The sequence below is a fragment of the Zosterops lateralis genome (assembly GCF_965231275.1).
Source record: "Zosterops lateralis genome assembly, chromosome: 9".
Classification (NCBI taxonomy): domain Eukaryota; kingdom Metazoa; phylum Chordata; class Aves; order Passeriformes; family Zosteropidae; genus Zosterops; species Zosterops lateralis.
This window is the reverse complement of record NC_139769.1, coordinates 9937659-9956583: the sequence shown is the minus strand read 5'-3', so window position 1 is coordinate 9956583 and position 18925 is coordinate 9937659. Positions and strand designations below refer to the sequence as shown.

At 58.7% G+C, this 18925-nt stretch overlaps 3 protein-coding genes across 4 annotated transcripts; 2 read left to right on the top strand and 1 right to left on the bottom strand.

Moving 5' to 3' along the window:
* Positions 1-560: 560 nt before the first annotated feature.
* On the top strand, positions 561-7751 carry PLK3 (polo like kinase 3; the record flags this gene model as incomplete). Its single annotated transcript, XM_083868134.1, has 15 exons — positions 561-719; positions 1493-1600; positions 1675-1791; positions 2214-2343; positions 2431-2518; positions 3070-3165; positions 3844-4039; positions 4394-4520; positions 4915-5024; positions 5103-5220; positions 5325-5408; positions 5610-5772; positions 5882-6011; positions 6234-6344; positions 6729-7751. 15 exons carry the CDS (start codon positions 561-563, stop codon positions 6921-6923), a joined length of 1932 nt encoding a protein of 643 aa, XP_083724260.1. The 3' UTR covers positions 6924-7751.
* A 710-nt stretch (positions 7752-8461) lies between these two features.
* Positions 8462-9615, bottom strand: DYNLT4 (dynein light chain Tctex-type 4). The gene is made up of 2 exons (XM_083868060.1): positions 9511-9615; positions 8462-9170 (listed from the first exon to the last, which is right to left on the bottom strand). Exon 2 carries the CDS (start codon positions 9159-9161, stop codon positions 8523-8525), a length of 639 nt encoding a protein of 212 aa, XP_083724186.1. The 5' UTR covers positions 9162-9170; positions 9511-9615; the 3' UTR covers positions 8462-8522.
* Positions 9616-11364: 1749 nt separating this feature from the next.
* On the top strand, positions 11365-18769 carry BTBD19 (BTB domain containing 19). 2 transcript variants are annotated; one of them, XM_083868049.1, is made up of 8 exons: positions 11365-11488; positions 13434-13671; positions 14085-14138; positions 15610-15669; positions 16942-17010; positions 17328-17459; positions 17654-17779; positions 17905-18769. In XM_083868049.1, exons 1-8 carry the CDS (start codon positions 11397-11399, stop codon positions 18037-18039), a joined length of 906 nt encoding a protein of 301 aa, XP_083724175.1. In that variant the 5' UTR covers positions 11365-11396; the 3' UTR covers positions 18040-18769. The 2 variants fall into 2 exon arrangements, with proteins under 2 accessions (XP_083724175.1, XP_083724174.1); XM_083868048.1 differs by having other exon boundaries at positions 11394-11488; positions 17301-17459.
* The last annotated feature ends 156 nt before the right edge of the window (positions 18770-18925 follow it).

The window sequence follows — 18925 nt, the reverse complement described above, 5'->3', positions numbered from 1 at the left end:
AACACACTGCTAACACCTGTGAGGGGAAACAGCCTGTGAACAGGTATTGTGTGTGTGTATTTACAGATGTGCATGGGAGGGGGCTAGGTATGTCCTGGGAAACAGGGGAGGAAGCTGAGGAAGGAGCTCTGTATGTTTGTGCGGTCTCAGCGCGATTGTAGGTGAATCCTGAGTGAAGAGGAGGATGCTGCTGTCTCTGTCTGTAGGAAGGGGATGCAGCTGTGGGATGCACCTGTGCTGGGGGTGTCGCTGTGTGTGCAGGCGGGGGCCCCTGTGTGGCGGAGGCAGCGAGACCCTGACTGCACTTCACCCCCTCGATGAGGGACACCAACACGCCCCTAAAATCCCGAAACCCCGCCCCCTTCCCCGTGCTGCGGCCCCTTTAAGGGCGGCGCGGGGCCGCCCGTGGGCGGGGCTCTGCGGGTGACGTCACCGCGGCCCCCGATAAAGGCGGCGGGATTCCCGGGGCGGCAGCGGCGGCGCGCGCCGGCGGGGCCACGTGCGCGGGGCGCGGCGGAGCCCCATCCCCATCCCGGGAGCCGCATCCTCCCGCGCCCGCCATGGAGTCCGCCGGCCTCTTCCCCCCGTTCCGCGCCGCCTCCCTCCCCGCGCGGCCCGCGCCCGCCCCGGCGCCCCCGCCCCGCGCGGCCGAGACCACCCGCATCATCACCGACCCCATCTCCGGCCGCTCCTACTGCAAGGGCCGCCTGCTGGGAAAGGTACCGGGAACGGGGAACGGGGGGCTGGGCCGTCGCGGAGGGCACCGGTTGCGCCGGGCTGAGCCGATGCGGGCGAGGGGAGGGGCGGGGGCTGCTCGACCCCCCACGCCGGGGCTCCCTGCAGCCCCTCGGCCGCCGCCCCCACCTCCCCGCCGCTCTCGGCGGGCCCGCAGCACAGCAGCGCTGGAAGCGGTGAATCACCCGGGCTGGCGGCGTGCCTCGGCGGCTATCGGTGCCGCATCGGTTTCGGGGCGCCCCGCGGGCTGTGCGTGGGCCGGAGGGTGCCCCGGTTCCCAGGAGCGCCGGCCCGCGCCGCTCCGCCGCACGCAACTTTTCCCCGGCTGTCAGCAGTGTGTGTAGGAGGAGGGTGCCGGTTCCCAGCCCGGCCCGAGCGGGCTTGGAGGCTGAGTGTGCAGGTTGGAGGGTGACATCACGGCAGGAAAAACCTGTCTCCATGGGGCTGCCTTTCGATGGCCTCCGGTCCTCGGGCTTCCTGCCCTGCGCAGGACTTTCCAGGTTGATCTATCATGTGGAAAGATGCAAAGAGTCCGGCTACAGTGGGAGGGAAAATGCCCTGGAGGTTTTACAAGAAATGGGTGAAGAAAATGCCCGGTTGAAAGCATCGCAGTTCAGATCTTAGTAGGCGACGCTGCAGGAGGGAGCGAGTGACGCTGCCGGGCTGTGCTGCCAGGGAAGGGAGGAGGAGAGGCTTGTAAGCAGGCAGGGGTAGGGAGCTGTCTGTCACCCATCCATAACCACCTCTTCCCTTGCAGGGCGGGTTTGCACGATGCTACGAAATGACAGATCTGTCCAGCAACAAAACCTATGCCGTGAAGGTCATTCCTCACAGCCGGGTGGCCAAGCCTCACCAGCGGGAGAAGGTGGGTGTGGGTGCCCTGGGGCTGGGGGGGGCAGCAGGGGCCCTGTGCTCACCTGACACTGCTGCTCTTTCCAGATCACCAATGAGATCGAGCTGCATCGGGACTTGCACCATAAGCACATCGTCAAGTTCTCCCACTACTTTGAGGACTCAGAGAGCATCTACATCTTTCTGGAGCACTGCAGTAGGAAGGTCAGTGCTGCTGGGGACTCCTCGTCAAAGGATCTCCTAAACAGCCATAGCTGGTTCAAACAGGCCTTGCTGGGGTGTTTTGTTAGCACTCCCCTTCTCCTGAGCTGTCAGCTGTCACACCCTCTGAGCTCACCATAAGCTGAGTGGTTTTGCACAGCACTGGGCACTCTATCAGCTGTCCATCTCTCTTGGACTGCCTGCTCATGGTGTGGCCACTGTAAATCCAGGGGTTCCCATGGCTGTGATGAATGGCCTCAACCTCCTGTGGGGAGTCTGCTGAGGTCATGGCTGTGAAAGAAGGATTATTTGTGAATGTGCAACTTCTGGAAGAACTGGCTTTAACCCTGCCTACCCTATGCCTAGTCAGCAGGGCTGCCTGTTCTCCCTGCCTGCATCACAAGCTGTCTTCTCTCCCTTTGCAGTCCCTGGCCCACATCTGGAAGGCCCGGCATACACTGCTGGAGCCCGAAGTGCGCTATTACCTCAAACAAATCATCTCAGGCTTGAAATACCTTCACCTCAAGGGCATCCTGCACAGAGACCTCAAGCTTGGTGAGTGCTGTGGTTGGCACATGGTGCTGTATGGGGAACAAGCTGTCCCCAAGGGACTTATGGTGACACATTGCTCTTGACTTGCAGGCAACTTCTTCATCAATGAAAACATGGAGCTGAAAGTAGGGGACTTTGGGCTGGCTGCTTGCCAGGATGTTTCTGACCAGAAGAAAAAGTAAGTTTGAGATTTTCCTTTTTCAGAGTCCTCCAAGGTTTCACTCTTCTTCCAGTGGCTTCCCAGGAGAGTGGAAGGGCAAGGGGTCCCTCCTGGACTTGGGAGAGGAAGCCTTAGGGCCCCTTCCTGGGGTGAGGGAGCAATTCCTGCTCCAGCTGCAGGCAAGGCGAGGAGGCTGGGGGCTTTGTGGCTCCTCCAGGAGTGAGCTTGCAGCCGTCGGGGAGAACAATGTGTTGACTATTGCTATTGTGCCTGCCCGGCTGCCGTGCCGGCTGCACAGGCTGGGACACAAAGGCTCTGTTCCTCCCCAGCTCTGGGACAGCCTCTTCCCAACAGCTCCCCAAGAGCAGCTGCTACTGACCCCTGTGAGCTGGAGAGGAGGGAGTCTGTATGGGACTCCTTGTAGATGTGGAGGGGGGAGGCTTGGACCACAAAGAGCAAAATGGAGTGGGGAAGACACGGCTGTAAGATAAATCCCAGGGCTTGGAGCAGGGGAGGGCTGTCTGTGAGCAGATTCAGAGCATGCACTGATCTGGTGCCCTGCCCCACAGGACAATATGTGGGACCCCCAACTACCTGGCCCCAGAAGTGCTGCTGAGACAGGGCCACGGGCCAGAGTCGGACGTGTGGTCTCTGGGCTGTGTCATGTAAGTCTGCTGCTGGGTGGGGAGGGGTCCAGGCACCCTGCTTGGGCTTGGGGCAGCTGCTTTGTGGGGAACACAATGAGGAAGTTTTCTTGTGCTGTGCCTTGTGGTTCTGCAGTGGTTGCTGAGAGGCAGGGGGAGGGGAGCCACTGGCTGGATCCTGCCCAGCCCTACTTTGGAGCAGGTGCTGCCTGTAGCCATCCTGGGATGCTGTGTGGGGACTGTGTAAGCAGGACCTGCATGGGGCGGGTGTGCTCGTGCTGCACTCAGCTCTGGTTTAAAGCAGGCTTGACCGCACTGTGAACCTGATAAACAACGGAAAATCTCCGTGGCTGCCGCGCTGTTTGCTCAGGGAGCGATCGCTGTTTCGGCACATCCAGCCCCTCACCCGGCTGCTGCCTGCAAGCTTCCTGCTCCATTTTCCACCTTGATGGCCATGTGGGTGGGAGCAGTGCATGGCTTTTGCCTGCCAGCTCTCTGTCCTTCCTCAAGGCTCCTTGCCTACTGCTCTAAACAGTTGCTAGGGGGAAGCGTGGCCGGATGTGAGCGTGGCTGTCAGGGCTGGAAGTGGTGCTGTCAACCAGGTGTGGCCGGCCAAATGCCAATAACTTCCTTGCTGCAAGTGCTGCTGAGTCACAAGCCTGGTGGGGATCTGATGGTGGCATGCATGTTCCCTCCCAGGTACACCCTGCTGTGTGGGAACCCTCCCTTCGAGACCTCTGACCTCAAGGAGACCTACAGGTGTATCAAGCAGGTGGAATACACCCTCCCTGTCTTCCTCTCCCTGCCGGCCAAGCACCTCATCACTGGCATCCTCAGACGTAATCCCCAAGACCGCCTCACCCTTGACGAGATTTTGGACCATGAATTCTTCAAGGTGAGTGGGCGAGGGCCTGGCTCAAGGGACCCTTCTCCAGGTGGGATGAGGCTTTTTGGGATATGCAGGGTGCTGTCCTTCTCCTGTCCTAAGTGTCAGTCCTTCAAATGAAGCAGCCGCTGTCCTGCCTAAATGCCAGCCAGAGGAACTGAGGGATCTGGTGTGCTTCTGCTGCCTTGTTGCTATAGCAAGGGGTTGTTTCCTGTGCTGATGCCAGTCATGGTTTTGAGGCTTGACGGAAACACAAGCTGGCTGTCAGGAGGGATGTGAATGACTGTGGTCAGCCCCGGGCAGCTGCTCTGCCTGGAGCATGTGGCCTATGGAAATCAAACCTCTCCTTTGACCTCTCTGCAGGGCTACACGCCTGAGAAGCTCCCTCCCAGCAGCTGTGTGATGGCTCCAGAGCTGAGTCCCCCAAATCCTGCAAAGACTCTGTTTGCTAAAGTCACCAAGACACTCTTTGGGAAGAAGAAACCCAAGGGTAAGTTTGTACCTTGCCAAAGAGCCTCTGGGTGACTCTTCCTTCAGGAAGAAGTGGATCAGTTTTCTGGAGAGACCTCCTGATGGATCTCTCTGGACCCCCTGCCTGGGGACAGCACAAGCTGGGTGTGCCCCTGCCGTTCTTGTGCTGGTGGCCTGGCATGGGTGTGTGCCTGGAGAGCGGATACTGTGCCACAACCCAAGGGGCAGTTCCTCCTGGAAGCTCTGTGTTGCATGAGAACTGGGAAGTGAAAGTGGGAGGCAGCTGTCTGACACCCTACGTGCCTCCATGGGCATGGGAATAGATAAGAGAGAGCTGAGCTACTGGGAGGGGTGGCCCGGATGTCCCCAGCCTCTATGCTCAGCAGTGTACTCATCTCTTGCTCTCCCCTCAGCCCAGAAGGGCTCTTCGGAGGACAGGGATGACATCTCCAAGCTGGTTACTGGGCTGATGAAGACCTCAATCTGTCGGCAGATGAGCTATAAAACCGTGGAAGGGAATGAGGTGAGAACATTTCTGAGGCCATGCATGCCTTTCTTTGGGGCAACAGGCAGACTGTAATAAAGCCAGGTCTCTCCACAGGCCACTCCTGTATCGTGCCGCAGTGCCAGCTCCAGCCCCGTGGAGACAGTGGTGGAGGAGACATCTCACAAGTCTGCATCCCCTTCCATCCGCGGAACGATGGCCAGCAGCTGTGAAGGTGAGCAATACCTGTCCCAGCCACCCCAGCCTGCCCCAAGCTTCCTGTCATGCCTGGGCTGATAGCGGGGCTGGCTGACTCAGCCTGTCATCTTCTCCCCACAGCCTTTGAAGACTGTGTCACTGCCTCTGCCATCATCGAGTCAGCTGTCAGGCTCCTGCGGGCCTGCCTCTCCTCCATGCCTCCAGGTAAACTGGTTGGACTGCTCTGGGATGAGATAGGGTGCTGTGCATCCCCTTCCCTGTAGGATGAAGGCATGGCTGCTACTAGGGGTACAATTAACACCCTGAACAGTGCCAGAGCCTGCTGTAGGGATCTGTTTCCTCTGGGGAGGTGAGATGGACAGGGGCTGGCTGGCTGCACTGCTCACCCCCTCTCTTCTCCAACAGCGGAGAAAAACCCAGCTTCCCTGGCCCGCCATGAGCACTTTGTCTGGGTGAGCAAGTGGGTGGATTATTCCAACAAGTATGGCTTTGGCTACCAGCTCTCCAACCGCAGCATTGGGGTCCTCTTCAACAATGGCACGCACATGACGCTTTCCCCTAACCACAGGTAAGTGGTGGGAATGGGGCTGATCTCTCTCTGGGGAAGCCCCTTGGGTAGGAAGGGGGAGTCTATACCAGGGTGGACATCCCCAAAACTCATACTCTGCTCCCTCCAGGACTGTACATTACAACCCGACCAACAGCAAACACCTGGTGTTCTCAGTGTCTGCCATCCCTGAGCAGCTGCAGGGACAGATGAGTGTCTTGCGCTACTTTGCGTCCTACATGGAGCAACATCTCATGAAGGTGAGTGCTGGGGCCCAGGGCTGGACACTGGGTGGGTCATGGCTTGACCACTCCACTTGGGCTAGTTGGACTCCCTGCTTGCATCTGTGGCCAAGTGGATGCACAGGGTTGTGCCCTGTAGTGGGGACTCCACTGAGGGGGTACCAACTTTGGTGTTGTGTGTACTGGTGGAAGTGCTTTCATGTGTGCGATCAGTGGCTTATGCAGACCCTTCTTTCAAAGGGAGGTGACCTGCCCAGCATAGATGACCTCGGGCAGCCAGCCCTGCTTCTCCTGCAATGGGTGAAGACTGACCAAGCCTTGCTCATGCTCTTCAGCAATGGCACTCTCCAGGTATGTATGGGGGACAGTGGAGATGCCCAGACCCTTGTGAAGAGGAGGCCATTTGGGGGGGTCTTCTGGTCTGTGTTGGATCTTGTCTGCCACAGCTCAAATGGAAAATCCAGCTATGAAAACAGCTGTGGGTGCAAGATGCTGCACCAGTACCTGGAGCTGCTGGTTGCAGCTTTCCCAGCCCATGGGGAGATATAGGACTTCAGCTGGATGTTTGTCCTCCCCTGTACTAGGGCTGGCTCATTCCTGCCATGGGGCATGGGCAGGGATGCTCCCGGGCAGGTTGGGGAGGAGGAACGGGTTGAGGCAGGAAATGTGGCCCCATCCTGGCTCCCAGCATGCTGTGGGAAGCATGGGTTAAACCAAGCCCAACCTGTCTCCTAGGTGAATTTCTACAACGACCACACCAAGGTGATCATTAGCAAGCCTGACCACTCCTGCCTTGTCACCTACATCAACCGGGAGCGCAACTCTTACACTTACAAGCTGTGCAGCATCCAGGAGCTGGGCTGCTCTCCTGAGCTCCACCACCGCCTCAGATACATCCTCAAGCTTCTCCAAGAATGGGCTGAGGCCTAGCCTGGGACCTTGGGGGATCCTGTCTGGACATAGAGGTTTCCCCCTGCCCTCCCATGGGATGGGAGGTATGATGTGGTGCTGGCTACCCCCCTGGGCACTGTGTATCCTGGTGCTCAGCTGGACTCTGGACTAAGACATGTGGATGTGGTTACAGCAGTGGGTCTGGATATCCTTGCTGCTCCCTGGCTCTGGGCAATCACTGTCTTCCCACTGGCAGCTCCTGCTCTGGTAGTGATGGTCTTGATGGAATGGACTGGGCTGTTACAGGGAGGTGGTGGTGGGTGAGTGTCCTGTAGCTGGTCTGGGGCTGGCTGGGCCTTGTTTGGAGCAACTACCTGTGGGGGAGGCTCAGGCTCCTTTGCCCCAGTTGATGCATCAGTTGCACAGACCCTCTGCATGGCCTGGAGATGGCTGGCACAGCCTTGATCTCAAACTTTGGGTGCTGTGGGATAGGAAAACCCCTTCCCAGGAATGGGTAGGGGTGAAGGGTGCTTCCTGCCCTGCCAGGGGCTCTGTGGGCTGGTGTGTGCCACTCCACAACTGTTACACTAAGGAGGGAGCTATGCTGGGCCCAACAGTGCCCTGTCTCTTCCCAAATTGTGAATTGTCTGGTACAACCTGAGGTTTGATAAAGGGTGGGGGATGGGATCTGAGGACTTGCCTGGAGAAGCCCTCATTTTGTTGGGACCCAGGGTGGTTTCTTATTTCAAGGCAGTCTCTGCCATGTGGGATTATTTATGTATCTTATTTATATGGAATTATTTATTTTCCTGTTTGTCTGTCCACGTGCAGTTCCCTTCTCCTTGACTCACCTCAATAAAAACTTATTTGTGTAAGGGCAAACTGTCTGCCTTATTTGAAGCTGGAGTCACAAAAGGGCTTTAGCATTCTTGCCCCAGAGCTGCTTCTGCCTGTTGAGGATGACCCTTCTTGCCACTGACTGGTGCTAGGGGAAAAGGTCAGGGAGGCAGGATGGCTGTGAGGAGCCCATGTGGTACCTCCACTGCTTCTTTGGGACTGGCACAAAGGGCAGAGTTAGCTCTTGCTTATGCTGGTGGAACCCTGGAGCTGCCTCAGCTTCTTGCTGCTGCCAAACTCATTCCTAGTCCTTTCTGCACTTGGCGCCACCCCAGCTGATTCTCCTGATTCTGCAGAAGGCAGGAGCCATGACCCACGTGGTGGAGGGATTGCCTGGGCCCTTGGACTGAAAATCTTGTGTGATGGGATATGGGCTGGGCATGAAGCCAGGAAAGAGCTCTGTGAGCTTGCTTTGAAGGTGATCTGTGTAATCAATCTGCCTGGGAGCAGCTTGTGCTGTGGGAAGCAGCCTGGGCTGCTCCAATAGCCTTGGGCAGTTGCATGTTCCAGGGAAATCCAGCCTTTTGTTGTGTTTGTTGCAGCTTGGGTCTTTTTGCAAACCTTAGTAGTGGGAACTACAGCGTGGGTGTGAGCTGAGGCTGAAATGAGCATCCATATCTTGCTCCCTGCACACACCCTGGCCCAAGACTCCAGGTATGACACACAGCTGGGCAAAACCTCTTTATTTCAGCTGTTCTCTCCTTACAGCTCTACAAGACTGGGTGAATGAAGAGGCATTTGCTACTCGAAGTAGACCCCATACACTGTGGCCACAGCAAAGAGGGAGGCATTGGAGAAGGTGGCGGAGGCAAAGTTGTCAGTCTCAGGGTCCCATAGTCCCCGGCTGGCCACCATCAGGCTCTGCTGGCCCTGCTGGCCCAGGACCACGTGGCAGACCAGCTTGTAGCGGGGTGGCACCACCTCCTTGGCCTGGTTCTGCAGCAGCTCAGTCAGGCTCTGGGCTAGTGGGGCGCTGCCCTGGGGACTGTAGGCAGCGGTCCCCAAGGCACAGGCCAGGGTCCCCTCCAGCACCCGCCGCACCCGCTCTGCATCAAACTTGCAGCCTTTGTCTGGCCCTATCCTGTAAGTGTTTCCAAGGCGCGTCTTGAGGATGGGTTGGAAAATCGGGAGCCCAGTGAAGCTGACACGTCTGTGGAGCATCCAGGAGGGGCGCCTGCTCCCCGGGACCATCCCGAATGAGCTGCGGCGGCTGAGGATGGAGTTACGGCGGGAGAGCAGGGGGGGTGGTTTGCCATCCTCAGTGCCTCGGGCGGGGGGCTGGGACCCACGGCGTGTAGTGCGGAGTGGAGGGGTTTCAGTGTTGTCTGCAGCCAGCACCTGGGCTAGCAGGGCTGTCCCTGGGAAGGGCTGCTCAGCCATAGGGGTGGTCTGCAAAGGAGATGTACCCGAGTGTTAGGTGAGGCAGGTGTCCTGTAGCCTCTTCATTCCCCTGCCACTCTGCCTCATTTCTACCTGCCCTCTGCCAATCCCATACCACCTGGCATGTTAGCCTCTGTGAGGCAAGATGCACAGGGGCTGGGAGATCCATGGCAACTGTCTTTGCTTCTCCAGCACTTCCATTCCCATCAGACTTGGCTAGCTGGGGCTGATCCAGTGCAGCAATGTACAGTCCACATAGCCCTCTGTTCTCCCATCCCCAGCCTTTCCCCTGGCACAGGTGAGTGGCTCTTTCCCCAGCGTTCCTGTCTGCATCTGATCCCACACTTACCCTTAATCCCACTCCTGTCCTTCCAGAGTAAACCCAGGGGACTTGTCTCTGGTGGATGTCACTTGTCTTGCAAGTTGCTGTGAGCGAAGCCAAACCTGTTGTGTTCCTGGAACAAACCTGTTGTGCTCCTGGGAGGTGAAGTGTTGCTACATGATACTGTAGGTCTCCAGGGCTGTTCTGGGGCTTGGCTTCTGTAACTCCTTGTTTCCTGGTCTCTGGAGAGCCCTGTTCCTCTTCACTCCTGCCCTCTCTGCATTTTCAGCTGTGCCAGCACAGGGATGCGGTTACTCCAGGCATGTGCCCTCCAACCTCAGCTCCCTGCCAGCTCTGAAAAATGCAGGCTGGTGTTGGATGTGCAAGAGAAGAGCAGGGGCTGGAGAGTAGCCACTGTGATCACTACTTTGTGACCTGATTATGGGATGCAGTGGGGCTGGGCCCTCCAACAGCTTGATTTTGCTCAGATATTTGCATCCTTAGGGTACTTATGCCCCACTGCACCAAGGGAGAGTGTGGGTGGGTGGGCACCTATTGAATCATATAATCATATAGTGGGTTGAGTTGGAAAGGACCTTAGAGATCATCTAGTTCCAAATCACCTGTAATGGGCAGGGACGCCACCCCTGGACCAGATTGCTCAGAGCCCTATCCAACCCAGCCTCAAACATTTCCAGGGACTGGATGGAGCACAGCCCTGGCACGTGCCAGGGTCCCTGCTGCTGAAATGCCCAGGGGATGAGCAGGTCCCTGGGGGCTCCCGACCCTGGCCGGGGTTTCTCTCTGCCAGTGGAGCACAGCCCAGCTGGTACGACACGGCTGCTCCATCAATGTGCCTTTGTCTGGCCCGGCTGCCGAGCTATTTGAGGAAAGTGGGAGACGGCTTTTGTGTTTCTATCTCCCGCCGGAGGTATTTATAGCCTGCCTCTGACTAGCGCTGCCAAGCTCACTGCCAGCTGGACCCTATTCCCTGGGGGTGCTGCCTCAGCTCCGAGCCCCATTCCTGCCTCTCCCTCAAACCACCCACTGACAAGCAAGGGTGGATCCCTCCATGGGCAATCCCCTCCTCGGGCTGCTTGAGGCCAGCCAAGGGTTAGAGAATGGATCCCCTGGCACAGCACTGGGTTTGGGCTTAGGGGAGCAACCTGATCTAGCTGGTGGCATCCCTGCCCATGGCAGGGGAGCTGGAACTAAATAGTCCCTTCCCACCCAAGCCTTTCTATGAGGCTGGTGATGCTTTTTTCTGCCTGCAATCACCTGTACTCTTAGCAGACATGAGAGCTGTAGGGCTCTGGCCTGGAGCATTGCAGGAGAGAAGGCTTCCCCCATTTCAGGGGGCAAATCTCCCCGCTGGGCTCCAGTCTGCTCCAGTGTTGCTGCTGGGGGCTCAGCCATGCCCAGCGCATTTCCATGGGGGCTGTGCAGGCAGGGGTGAGGGTGATCTCCGAGCATGTGCTGCCTTTTCCACAATCCCAGCTGCCTGCCCCTCTTCACCCCTATCTCTTGCTCTGCAGCAAAGCCACCAGCTCGGGCCGCATGTCCCCATGCCGGGGGTGCCAGAGACAAGTCACGAAACACAGCAAGAATTCCACTCGCCGCAAGACTCAGGCCTGCTTCCCCATCCGGTGAGGGCCGGAGGGAGCCGGCTCGGCAGCAAGGTCGTGCTTCACGCCTCAGTGTCCCATCGCTCCCTCCCTCCGCCCCCCGGCAGCCCGGCCTCCAGCCCCAGCGCTGCCTGCCAGGTTTCCCTAGCGATGGGCCGTGCCGTCCGCCGCAGCCTGCTGGCTTCCCCCCCGCGGCCTCCCCGGGCTGGCCGGCCTCCCGCTTCCCTGCCTCCCGCTTCCCTGCCGCCATCCTCCGGCCTCCTCCACCTCCTTCCGCCGCCTCAGCCCATGGCCGGGCCCTGCTCGGCGCGGCTGCTGCAGGGCGACCTGGCCGCCTTCACCGCTGCCCTGCGCACCCTGGTCAACAACCCGCAGTTCAGGTGAGGGCCCGGGGCCTGCCGCCTCCCCCCAGACACGCCGAAGCCCCCGGCGCTGCTCCGCGCTGTTTTGTGCAGCCCCGAACCCTCCCTGGGGCGGCGATCGGGGCCCGCAGGCCGCTCGGGGAGCCCCGGGCAGCTGGTGGGGCCGGCACGGCTTGTGCAGCGTTCCCCCACACCCCAGTGACAGCAGGAGGCCGGGGCTGCCGAGGTGTGGGCCTCCCTGGACAGCCGTCATCCCTCAGGGGGGAGGGAAAGTTCCTGGGTGTGCCCAGACCCCTCTGCCCCCAGGGCGAGGCAGTATCCCGGGATAGAACCTGTGCTGGGGCTCTTGCCCTTGCCAGGAATGGGGGTACATCGAGCTCCCCAGGGGCAGTTTCCCCATCCCACTTCCCAGGCTTGGTTCCTCTCCCACCCGGCTTTACTGGTGTTTTACTCCAGCCTCCCCTGAGGGCATGCTACAGCCTGGCATCCCTCCTCACGGGGTTTGGCATTCCTGCCACCTCTTGCCAGAGCAGGGAGCAGGGATGGAGATGCTGCTGTGGTTTCCCTCACCCACATGGCATGTCCTGCCTGACTGTGGTCCTCCTCACTCACTTCCTGCTGAGGTCTGGCCAGCCTATCTAAGGAACGCCAGAGCTATCTAAGGAAATCCCCATTCCTGCTAAAATTTTTGGCCACCCATAAGAGAAATCCCAGTGAAAACTCCCCATCCACAGCACCAGGCAGTGGAGGAGTGACTGACAGTGCCTGGTCATTCTCAGCCTACGTCCTGCTGCTCAACTCTTTCAACCCACACCCCTTATCCAGCATCCTGCAATCTGCAACCTGAAATCTGTGCTCTGCATCCATCTACTTCATCCCACATCCTGCATCCTTTCTCCTATAGCCTGTACCTCACCACCTGCACTCTGTTCTGCATCCCACATCCTGCAGCCTTCATTTTGCTCCCATCCTGCAGCCTGTGTCCTGCATCTCAGACCTTGCATGCCATATAATCACAGCTGGCATCCCGCATCTCACAGCCTGCGTTCTGCTTGCCCCTCTTGGCCTGTGGACCTCAATCACAGAACAGTTTATCATGATCCCCCTTGCAGGAGCAGTCGTGGAGGACCTGTTGGGCTCTGCTCACACCACCCATACTGCCCCAGCTGTGTGTCTCCTGATAGACACTTGGCATGACCCAGGTGTCCTTACTCCTGCTGGACACATACACTTCCCTGTGGGACACTCTGAGGGTCAGGCCATAGCATGTCCTCATGGCAGTCAGAGTTTGGGTGGTGTATCTTCTGCTCATTGGGCTGCTGGGATGGAGGAAGGGTCAATGGGATAGATGGGCTATAGCCACAGGTGTGCACAGGCTGGAGACTCTGTGTCCTTTGTCTGCTTCCTTTCCCCTGATCTTGCTCCTCTTTTCTGGGCCCATGGAGCTGGGGAAACATTTTAGGGAGGATTATAGGGGATCAGGGCAACAGGATGGTCCCCGTGCTCCAGTGCATGCAACAAGCTGCCCTATTGGGTCAGTGCCAGCCCTGCTGGCAGCTATGCCAGAGGCTTCACATCCCTGAGACATGACTCAGTTCCCATGAGTCAAGGAGGCAGATCCCAGTGACAGCAACACTTTCCTTGGCTCTGCTATGCCAAAAGAGAAAGTCACTTTCTTCAGCTGTCCTTGGCCTTTCTCTGCCCTGCTTGGTGCCAGCACACAGGGCTCTCAGTGCTTTCCAGATGACCTGTCATGCTCACCTCACCTGCCACATTCAAATGGCAATAAAGAGCCACCAACAAGGTCCAACAGGGACAAATCCCTGGGTTAAAATTAAAGGGTTCTTCCCTGCTGTGGCAGGCAGTCAGCAGGTCTCTTGCTGTGTGCCCTGTCCCAGCCCAGGGAAGGCTGTGCCCTTGCTTTCCAGGCACTCTGTCCCTCATGGTCTTCTCTCCCCCACAGCGATGTGATGTTTGTGGTGGGCCAGGAGCAGCAGAAGGTGTTTGCACACCGCTGTGTGCTGGCGTGCCGCTGTCAGGCCTTCCGTGGGATGCTCAGCCAGGCACCAGTGGGCAGCCAGGACTCCTCCAGCAGCATCCCACCCCAGGGGCCCTTCATCCTGGGCAACGTGCAGCCTGAGGTCTTCCTGGCCGTCATTGAGTTCCTCTACACCAACAGTGTCACCCTCAACAGCCACATAGTGAGTGGGGATGGGACTGGTGGGGACCATGAACATGAGAGGGACAAGAAGGGGATGCAGAGGAAGGGGGTGCTTTGCAACTCTTGTTGTGCCAAAGTTGGAGGAGGTGGTCTGTGTGATGCTCTCTGGCTGGCTAACAGTGTAATGAATGTGTGGGGTCTCAACCCAGCACAATGGGGTGTCCAGAGCACCTTGTTCCAGCCTTGGGACCTCTGGCTGTGCATACCCTGGATGATGAGAATGGGGACATCACAGCAGGAGACCTAAATTTTTCTCCATGCAGCAGCCTTGTCTCCCATGCCCCACTGAGGAGCTCCCACAGAGACAGGAGCATACCTGCCCTTTACCCTGGGTTGCTGTGCCTGTCCATGGCCTCTGTACACTGATGATCACAAGGTCTCTCTTGTCTGCAGGCACTGGAGGTGCTGACCTCATCGGTGGAGTATGGCTTGCAGGACCTGTGCAAGGTATGGTGCTATTTAGGCTGGGGACAGTGGTCCCTGAGTGTTCCCAGGCTGGGCAGCACCCCAGGGTGGTCCCTGCTTCGCTGATAGCTGGAGGTGCCTCTGAGGAAAGCACTGTGGTGCATCACACAGGCTTGGCCCTGCTTCTCAATCCTGGAAGGTCTCTCCAGTGGGATCCCCCTTGGGGGTTCCCCCTTGATTGCAGCAGCTGGGAATTCCACAGGGGAATCCCGAGAAACCATGGGGAAAGGCATGGAGTTTCACATCTCCAGTACAGCAAAGGTCAGAAGGAAAGCCCCTGTGCCTTCGCCCACACGTGCTGTCTGGTCATCTGACAGGATGATGCAGTCTGAGAGCAGTCAGCACTCCAGCTATGGTGCTGCCAAGGCAATGCTGCTTCGGGTGGGAGGGTTTTGGGAAGGCAGCAGGGAGCAAAGAAGGGTGGGAACTGAATGAGGAGGGGCCAGGGAGCTGAAGCAGCTCGGTGCTGGGGAAGGCAGCCAGGCCACGTCATCAGCCTGATTCCTGAATTACAGCCTGGCTGAACGCATGACCTGACATCTCACACCCAGACTTCCCCTCCCTCCCCTTCATGCCGGGAAAGTACCTCAGGAGCTGAGAAATCATGGGCTTCTGTCTGCCAGGGTGATGGGACCTGTGGGAACAAGCTCAACCAAAGCCCAGATGTGGCACAGAGCTGTCAAACAGCTGTCTGGGCAGGGAAGGGATTTAAGGGGTGTAGCAGAAAAGGGGGAGCTGGTGCTCCTATTATAAGTCACACCCCACCACCAAGCAAATGCATCCTGAGGAGAATGATCTGCATAGAGCGGGAAAGGAGCTGACCAGGGACAGCTGATGAAACCATGTCAGGGTGCCCAGCTGCAGGGTGACCTCATATCCCTCCTGCCAATGACTCAGAGCCCTTCTGCCCCAGCTGACAGCTCCTTTCTGCATGTCACATCCCCTTGAGTTTCCCAGGGACTCTGTTAGGCAGCTAAGATAGGCAGGAAAGAGGTCCCACTCACTGATAAATATGCTGGTCTGGCTGCATCCCACCTGCATCACCCATGTATGGGATGCAGCTGGAGATGCTGGTTCCCCAGCAGTCGTAGGCAGGGCTGGGGCAAAGCTGAGGTCACCCAGTGCACTGCAGCTGGTGCCAGGATTGTGCCCTATGGCAGAACATGGGTGGCATCTGTAGACAGGATTAGGGGACCCACCTCGGGCTATCAGATTGTCTGGGTTTGGTCACATCAGTCTTGGTCCCTGGCTCCATCAGTGGCCAAGCTGGCTGCCCATATCCACACTGCAAGACCTCATCCCAAAAGCCATTGCTTATGAAATCCTGGGGGGCTGGAGGTGGCTCTGCCCCACGTTCTGTGTGTTGGGGGCTCAGAGGATGCTGACAGTTGTGTGGGGGAATGGCAGGGTTGTGTCCCCCCCTCTCCTCACCCTCTCCCTGTCTGCCTTCCAGCTCTGTGTCAAGTTCATCAAGGACACACTGAGTGTGGAGCAGGTCTGCGAGGCCCTGCAGGTAAGGGTGACACCAGTAGAGTCACAAAGGGTTAAAAATAACCTGCACAATTTTGGGGCAGGACCAGACTTGACCCTTCTGTTCTCTGGTGGACAGGGGGCAGGATTTCCCACTCACTCCTGGCCCAGCAGCTGCCCTGCCAGCTCCCAGACCACTGGAATTGTACCAGGGCTGCAAGGGACAAGGGGGCCACCAGAGCCTGGCAGAGAAGGGTCTTCACACTGCCCTGAGCAGGGCTGGCCAGAACTCCACAGTGCCAGGGCTTTGTCATCATCTGCATGAAACTGGGAGGCACAGGGTTTTGGGGAGTCAGCCCCAAAACCCCTGCTGAGAGCTGAGGCACCTAAAAATAGCCTTGGGAAGGTCCTAATGGCCCTGGTCATGCTACTTGGTGGGACCAAAGCTGCTCCCCAGAGAAGGGGGATTTGTTTCATGTCCCACAAGCTGAAACAATCTTGGGGTGAGGTGTTTTCCTCAGAACACAGAGCCCCAGCCTGAGGTAATGCCAGACCACTGCAACATAAACAGAGCTAAAACTGGCCCAGAGGAAACAAAACAAGAAACCCCAAAACCCCAGAACAAAACAAACCTGAAGAAAATAGCTCTTCTGCCCTCCCCACTTACGTCAGCACTGGTCCCCTGCTGTGCTGGAGGTGATGTTCACCCTGCCTGTGCTGGTCCTGAATACCCCACACACAGAGGCTGCTGTGGGGATGGGGTCGTGCCCTCCTGGTAACCAGATGGGCAGTGCCAGCCCTGGGACAAGCATTGCTCAGTAGGGCTGGAAGAAAATGAGAGCAACCCCAGATTCCTGATGCAGTGGGGGATGCAGCTATGGGTCAGGCTGGGGCTCGCACCAGGGGTATGGGGTGCTTGTGGGAGGCTTTAAGCTTTTCCTGTGCTCACACAAGCAGCAGTGGGGACTGGTGGTTTCATGTGCCTCCAGTGTGACCTTGTGAGAACAGCATCAGGGCCTCTCCCCCACTGTGGGCTTGGTGACCTGCCTGAGCAGAGGTGGAAAATTACATCCTGCTAAGGGTGGGGCTGGGTGACCATTGTGGGCATTAGAGCCACCAAAACATTTGCTGTTGAGCAGGCCAGAAAAGGAGGGGACCTTGGCGCCCCTTCCTCCCCACATTCTCACCATGGTACTCAGGCCAGAGGGATGTCTGCTTCACCTGTGTCCCTGAGAGTGCTCATGTTTCTGTAGGGCTTTGGCAGGGAGTCCCTCCTGCCCTGGACCCCCTTGCAGGTGTCTGTGTTGTCTCACAGGCTGCAGTAACCTATGGGCAGGTGGACCTCCAGCAGCACTGCCTGGCCTTCATCGAGGGCTGCACCGCGGTACGGTGGCAGGTGATGGGGGAGCATGGTATGGGGTACTCCAGGGTATGGGGGGCATGTCACATGGAGAACACTGCATGAGGCAAGGGAGCACGGCCCCTCAGGACAGGAGTCTGGGAGAGGATCAAATGGTATTTGGAGAGAAGATGCTGGATGACTGGCAGAGGCAGGCTGGGGGGTACTGGAGTGGCACTGGAGTTTGGGTTGGGGGATGCTGGAATGCCAAGGCAGGGATGGCACCAGGATGTGTCTGATGGATGGGGTGGTGATGTGTGGGGTCCTGGTTCCAGCACCCCGGTGTTGTGGTGTGCTGGCAGGCAGTGGTGCGGACTCAGGGCTTCCGTGAGCTCTCTGACGTGGTGCTGGCACGGGTGCTGCGCAGTGATCGCCTGGCTGTGGATGAGCTGGACCTGGTGCAGGCTGTGCGGGAGTGGGCACATGTCAGCTCGGTGAGTGTCACACAGCAGTGACCACCCAGGGCTGCCTGGGTCCTCACCAGCCCAGGCTGGGAATATAGGCACCCTGTCGCTGAGCACAGGGCTCTGTGATGCACAGAGAAGCTGTGTCACTCCCCCCAGGCCCCTGCCTCCCCTGGTGCCCAGGACATCGCCAGCTTCATCCCTCACATCCTGATGTCTGACAGGCTGTCCTGGAGCGTCCAGTGCCAGAGGTGGCTGCCCTGCCCGTGAGGGAGCTGCGTCTGCCCTTGCTGGCACCCAGCGAACTGGTGACACTGGAGAGCTACAACCAGCAGGACCTCCTCATCCCGGTGAGCTGCTGCCTGTTTTAATGTCTCCTGACTGACCCCCAGGGCTGGAGGATGCTGCAGGATGGGCTGAGGAGGACCACAGCATGGCAGTGCTGATGCCCCCATCCCTCTCCCCATCCCCACAGGTGGAGAACATTGCAGCAGCCTGGCGTGCCCACGCCCTGAGGAAGGGCAGTGGGGTGCCCTCCCGCCTCTGCCGTCCCCGCCGGGGCACGCGGCCCCGCGACCATCACCGTCACCTCGAGCCACACACCAAGTAGGGCTTGGGAAACGAGTTTTGTCCAGCCCAGCCGGGGACTCTGCAGCAGGGCAGAGGGTGGGGGTTGGCACTGATGCTACCGTGGCCAAGAGCATTGATAAGGCAGGGCATCACTTTGTCCCACGTCACAGCGTCGGGGCCAGAGCAGGATGCCTGTGTCAGCCCCAAAGGTGATGCAGGGGCTGGGGGTAGGGTAGAGCTGGGCTGTGCGATGGGTGCGAGGACACTGTAGGCTGCCCAGGCAGTGACCCGAGGGTGGTGGGGCTGCAGAGATTCCTGCGGGATAGGATCCAAGATGAGTTCCCCCTTCCCCGGGACCGTGCTGCCCTCCCCCGGCAGCGGGGCTGTGCTGCAGCGGGAGAGCGCGTCAGCAGGGGCACGGGGACCCTGGGGCTTGGAGGGGGTGCAGGTAGGAGGGGACACACGCACCGCTGCACCGAGAGGCTTCCAGCCCCCAACCCCCGCCAAGCCCTGCCAGCAGGCCACACACACGCAGGACAGGCTGCCAGCCCTCCATGTGCCACACACACAGTGTGCAGCCCCCCTTGCACCCCCCATTGAGTGTGTGCACACAGCTGGGTCTGTCTCAAGCACATATACCCCCCTTCCAGCTGTGTTCCCCAGGAGAAAGGGCCGGACACAGCAGGTAATTTATATATAATATATATATTTACTCTTTAAAAATAAACCTTCAGTCCCCACTACCGCCTGTACAAACTACAAAAATAAACCTTTGCTCTCTTTGATATAAATAACTTAGATGGCGTGTTGATGGGGGGGGGGGGGGGGGGGGGGGGGGGGCTGCCCGCCGTGCCCACGCCTGGCACGGGAACAGGGTCCCCAAGGCCACCCCTGCTCAGCGGCAGTGTCAGGGGCGGGGGGGCCTG